A 5,803-nucleotide genomic window follows, 5' to 3' on the forward strand; every position below is an offset into this window, starting at 1 on the left:
TTCAGGTTGGTGCGACTAGACTTTTTACACGTGGCGGGCCATAAGATATACACGCCGTTATGACGGCATTTATACTCTTGGGAATGTAGGAAGGGCCCGTTGACTTTAAGCTTATCATAAATGCGTTTCCCGTCACAATTATTAACAGAAGATTTCATTTCAAAGCGTTTCGTTGTCGGAGGACTAGATGCGTTTCCAATACCAACTGCGGCTCCCGCTAAGGCCATGGGAGCCGCTCCTCGTAGTTTTCCAAAACAATACATGATGGGAATGTTTGGATTTTGAATCAGGGCCACGATACCAGGGGGTGCGGGAGCAGGGTTCGAACCTGCATGTTTAGGTCATGAGCCTAACGAGTTAGCCGATTACTCTATCCCGCGCGATTGATCTCGAATTTCCGAATCGATTGAATTCGTTAGGATCGAAGCGGAAAGCGCGAACTTGAATTATTATTATTATTATTCTTCCACAGAAGCACTCTCAAGTTTCTTTTTAATCGGTTCGTGTTAGCTTCAGCCTCACCGAACCTCCCCTAAGGGGATAAAGCTCTTTGGCTGGGGCTCAAGGATGCAGGCTCCTTCGCTTTTGCCCGCTGCCCTTCCCTCTCCATTTCAGTTATCCCCTACGGGAATCGAACCCGTGTCTTCGACATGAAAAGACGATGTCCTAACCTCTAGACGAAAGGGACTATTTGGATGACTCCGTGGAACTGAAGCATCTATATACGAAACTCTTTCACGTTGAATTTCTGGCACTCGACCTTTCCCTTCCGCTTCCTTCTCTTTCCGCGGGTAGAGATACTGGTTCCGGTAAAAAGAAAGACTGGATTCTCGAAGAGACTTCGTACCAAGCACAAGCACTTAGGCGTACCTTGAGCCAAGCAGGAACAACATTACTTACTCCCTCGAGCCTGAGCTGTCAACACCAAGGGAAGCAGTCCACACGCACCAAGTACGGCACCAACCTTTGTTGTTGTCATTTCGCATGGGTTTGTTTTCTTTATACGAAATTTCCAATGCGAAAGGTTTTGCAAATCCTGTTGTTTTCTTTATTGGACCCTCGAAAAAACATGTTGCCAGGGAAGCGGAACGAAAGATGGGCGGGTTCATCGAATTTTTCTTCATCAATTCGGGCCTCCTATTATATAATTCTCTCCGAACGATGCAGACGCGATTTCTGTTGAGGCGGACAAATCCAATAAGAAATAGGGGATAGATTGAATTGTAATCATTAATGCAATGCTCGCCGGTTGTGATCTCAGTGGCTCATGGTTCATAGAATGGCCTAGGGGGCCCCCCAGTTCCGAAGGAGGGACTTGGGGGGTTGGGGCGGGGACCCCGCCCCCAAGGGGGTTCCGCAAACGCCCATTCAGGAAACGCTTTCTCCGACGGAAACACAGTTCCTAGGAAATGAGCTCCCGGTTCTTGTAGAAACAGCAAAAAACCAGCCACGCGGAACTGCTAGCCCTAAACCCAATTTTCCGGGGAGAAAGCCCTTGAAAAGTTCAGAGGATGAGAAGGGAGCACCCCTAGCACAGATGGGAGGTGCAAGGATTCGACCCGGGAAGGCGCGAAATGGCCACAGGGCAGAGATGGTTCTTAGGGAAGCCACAACCACCATCCAAAGCAAGGGGTAACGGATGAAACGAGGCAGGAAAGCTAGAGGCAACAAGTTCAATAGGGCGTTGGGGGAGCCAAAGCGCTAGGGCACCTCCGCGTGTGTTCCCCCGGGAAGCCCAGATGAGAGAGGACAGAGATGGAAGAGAGCGAGAGCAAGCGAGGAACAAACAAATAGGCGAAACTGAAACCTTGAGATGGGGGCAACATAAATCCCCCACTCCCTTTAAAAAGCTCGAAGCCAAATTGCAACAAGGAAAATCGCTCTAACGAAGGAAAATTGCGAAGGAGGCGTTATTGGCTTACAGGGAAATTGGGAAAATGGCAAGCCGCATCCATTCCCCTCCCTAACACGTGGCTGCCATTCCCTTCTTCTCTGGCTAGCGTTTTCGCGGGAACTCGCTTACCCAAGCTTCTTGGTGGCCGGCTCCGCCCTGCTCCCCGGGATTTCACGAAGAAATGTTATGGCCAGGCGGGGCCAACCAATATCAAAATCTATTGGGAATGGAATGCTTCTTGCAGCAGGAAAGGCAAAACTAACTTTGGCAGGGTGGAAATACCAGCCAGGGCGGCCCAATAGGACGAGATGCGGATTCGAACCGCGAACGTTAGGCTTTCAGCCGATCGATTTCCCAATCAATCTATCCCGTCAGGGGGGCCACTTCTCGACGCCGGGCCCTAGGGAAAAATATTGATATTGGTAGGGGAAAGCGGTAGAGAAAGCCCTAGTTCTGGTAGGGACGGGACGGGAAAGCCCAAACCAAGGCTCCCTGGCCTGAGAAATCCTTACCAACGGAAGGAGAGGTATCTTCCCTTGCGGAACGGATTACCCGAGCCAGGGATGTACCTTCAGAGGGAGCTTTATTCTACCCCAGCCCAGCCTTCTCAGGCCCAAGCAAAGGTCTCACTTCCTCCTATCACTCCTCTCCCACGCAACTGAGCTTTGCCGAGCCAAGGCCACTGAAGTGAAGAGGCTCATCACCTGAAGGAACCACCACTAACCCGGCTAGGGTGGCGAAAGAGGAGCACCATAATGCATTGTTGTTGCTCGGCCTATAGTAAGTATTCGTAAAATTTCGCATTTTCGGTTCCGGTTGGTGATCAATTAGTTAGCGAGCGAAGCGAGCGTGCAAGCGCGCTAATGGGATCCCGGGCCCTAAGGCAAGGGCGGTGAAGGCAGTTCAGCAAGGATTGATCCGAGTTGTTTAATAATACGAAATTTTGTAGATGGATGACCGGCACTTTCCCGCAAGCAGGCAAGTGGGAACTGGGAATCCGGAGCTACGCTAGCCCTCTTTCGTTAGGCAAGCCTGGTGGCACAGGGCCGGTCCTTGAAGTCGGCTGGTATGAGAAATTCTTACTGGCAAAAGCAGAGAAGGATATTCAGGCACGTCGTGATCGTGATTAGCTAGAGGACTAAGCCATTCCACTTCCAGAACGACGTGCGTTCCGTCGCACAGATCGATTTCCGGCAGCCCACCAAGATATCCAGTACCCCTATGTATCCAACACCTGCTACATGGGAACCGCATTGGTAGTAGAGCCTAGGGGTTTCCGGCATACAGGTCAGGGCAAGTTCGGGCTGGGGCTAGGCATGTGAAGGTCTCCAAGGGCATGTGAAGTCTTCCGAATCGCATGATCTTATCCCGTTAGGGAGAGCGAACCGGCGCTACACCTCACCTAATGTCTGCTACCCTACAGGATATTAGCCAATTCGGAAGGGAGGGAAGGAAGGACGGCAGATTACTTTGGCCGGGCAGAAGTGGGCACTTTCCTTTAGGGAGCCACGTGCAAATCCACTGAGAATGGAAATTTCGTATATAGAATCCGCAATTGGACCATGGAGTGCAAATCCACTGAGAATTGTCCAAGGAATGGAAATTCAATCTTGCTTTCTTTGGCGTACCCACCGCGGAAAGGCATCGATTCCGGGAAGGAATTTCGGAATTGCGTATTCTAGTGGATGCGGCAAAGGCTCGCCGCACCCACCAAGAAGTTGGGCTCGCACTATCGTATCTGTTGGGGGAGCGTTGGCTCGCACTCCCCGGCAAGTTGAACGGTTGAATCATGTTGGCACACCATCGACTTTCCCTCGGCACCATTCCACGGGTTCGATTCCGGGATAGCCTTAAACTGCCATGAATATCCCCAGCTTTAATAACCAACACCACAAGACATGCCTGGAAACGGAAGAATGATTACAGAGCAAATGGCGACGAGTATCAAGGGAAAATTGAGGATTCTACAGGACGACTTCGCCGAACACATGGGCACGCTAAGAAACTTCCCCGGCCGCCCGGGGCCAGGCGATCTCAGTGAGCTCTCGGAAACCCTTTTTGTTATCCGTGACGCCACCCTGCCGGATATGCAATCGGTAGCGAGGCCTTTGGTGCAATTCGGACCGCCGTTCGATGAGTTGATGGAAGCTATAGACTGGGCTCTCGCCCCCCTGTGGCAAACCCCGCTTCCAAATTCACGCCGAGGCCTTCAGCCTATCCTGCCCCTATTGACACGAGTTGGGATCAAGTGGGAACTCACCGTAACCGAGATCACCGAAAAGGTAAACCTGGGGTTGGACGTGCGAATATGGGATTATTTCGAGCCAAATGTGTTTCTTTTTTATTTTCCTCCTATTTATGAATTTGCCCCTATTTATCTCTATTTAGTCATCAGTTTGCTACTTTCCTTGATCCTAATCGGTGTTTCTTTCGCATTTACTTCAAAAGGTTCGGCTTATCCGGATAAATTGTCAGCTCACGAATGCGGTTCCGACCCACTTGATGATGCCAGAAGTCGTTTCGATATATGATTTTATTCGGTCTCCCCTCCATTTATTATCCTCGATTCGGAAGTGACCCCTTTATTTCTCCGGGCAGTATCTCCGAACAAGATTGGTTGGTTCGGATTTTGGTCTATGATGGTGTTTGCATGGATTTTGACCATTGGATTTTCTCATGAATGGAAAAAGGGCGCTCCGGATTGGGAGTAACCGACGTTGGAAAGTCAAGCTCCAACGAGGCAGATGCATGATAAACGCTTGGCAGCTTGTTAGGGCCGTACGCAGAAGGAAAAACCCAGATTGCGAAATACGCCAAATACTACTACTACTAATACAGTATGGGTTTCGGCAAGGATGGATTGGCTACTACTACCAATGACGCGATGAGATCCCAGTGGAGAGCGCTGAACCTTCTAGACGAAAGGAAGGTAAAACAAGGTCGGTAGGGCTCTTCGCTGCTGATGGAAAAGAAAGGATTCTAGATCCTTTGTACCCATCAGCTACTGCAGCTTCACCCATCAGGGACAAGGAACCAGCACTAGGTGTTGTTTTAGTCATCCCTTTTTACCCCACGGACCCCCCGTTTATTGAGAGTAAAGTTGAATGTAACGAGGGTATTATGTTTAAGTTTGAAAACCCTTAAACTCCCTAGGTTGGCGAGTTGGTTGGGGGAGCTTCGAAGCTCCCTCCCCCAATCGCAAGCTTCGTCTTTTGGTCTGGTCTCAGCCAAGGGAACGAGGCGAACCCAACACCAAACACTAGCTGAGTCAGCGAAGCAAACCTAGATTACACCTTGAGCCAAGAGAAGAAAGATTCACCTGAGCTTTGCGAACCTACCAGCTACAGCTAGTTGTTAAACCTAACCAACAACCTAAGCAAAATTGGGCCAGCCCCTGGGATGACTACGTTCGTTCTTACCTGAGGGGACCGTGTTTGAGAGCGCTTTCCTGAGCCTGCGCTCGATCTAGAGAGGTAGGTCGAAGGGCTCAAGATCTTGGAACAGGTAGAGGCATAGCCACAAAGCCATACGCACCAAGGATGGGCTGCGCTTCATCTTTTATATCAAGGGAGGTGCCATTTCGTACTTCCTCGGTAGGAAATCCATCTGCCTCTTTTCCTGATGTGCCGGTCCATTCCACGCCCTGTCTCGGCTTTCTTTTGCATTTGAGGTTGATGCCAAAGCTTCGATTTCAAAGTTGAAAGGAAAGGAAAACAAGCCGAGAGAAGGGAAAAGAATACACAGAATGATTGTATTTAGGTAGAAATGAAAGACATAATGGGGAGGTAAACTTCTGTTTTGTTTTACCTCTAAGTCCAACTAAAAGGAACTATAACTAGAGAGAGTTTAGAGGCCATATGAATCTTTTTTGAGATTAAAAATGACTTTATTTGGGAGAATTTTCCATGT

The 5,803-nt window shown here is 49.6% G+C and overlaps 1 protein-coding gene across 1 annotated transcript; it reads left to right on the plus strand.

Annotated features, from left to right (window-relative positions):
• The first annotated feature begins 3,086 nt into the window (after positions 1-3,086).
• On the plus strand, positions 3,087-4,704 carry LOC147879297 (uncharacterized). Its single transcript, XM_087372247.1, has one exon. The coding sequence runs from the start codon at positions 3,793-3,795 to the stop codon at positions 4,423-4,425; it is 633 nt and encodes a 210-aa protein (XP_087228373.1). The 5' UTR covers positions 3,087-3,792; the 3' UTR covers positions 4,426-4,704.
• Positions 4,705-5,803: the final 1,099 nt, after the last annotated feature.

The sequence above is a fragment of the Dipteris shenzhenensis genome, unplaced genomic scaffold, assembly GCF_047967505.1.
Source record: "Dipteris shenzhenensis isolate YYH24624 ecotype China unplaced genomic scaffold, Dip_SZ_1.0 scaf0052, whole genome shotgun sequence".
NCBI classification, from domain to species: domain Eukaryota; kingdom Viridiplantae; phylum Streptophyta; class Polypodiopsida; order Gleicheniales; family Dipteridaceae; genus Dipteris; species Dipteris shenzhenensis.

Excerpts from the sequence above, each read along its gene's own strand:
- LOC147879297 (XM_087372247.1), top strand. The coding sequence starts at position 3,793 with ATGCCTGGAAACGGAAGAATGATTACAGAGCAAATGGCGACGAGTATC.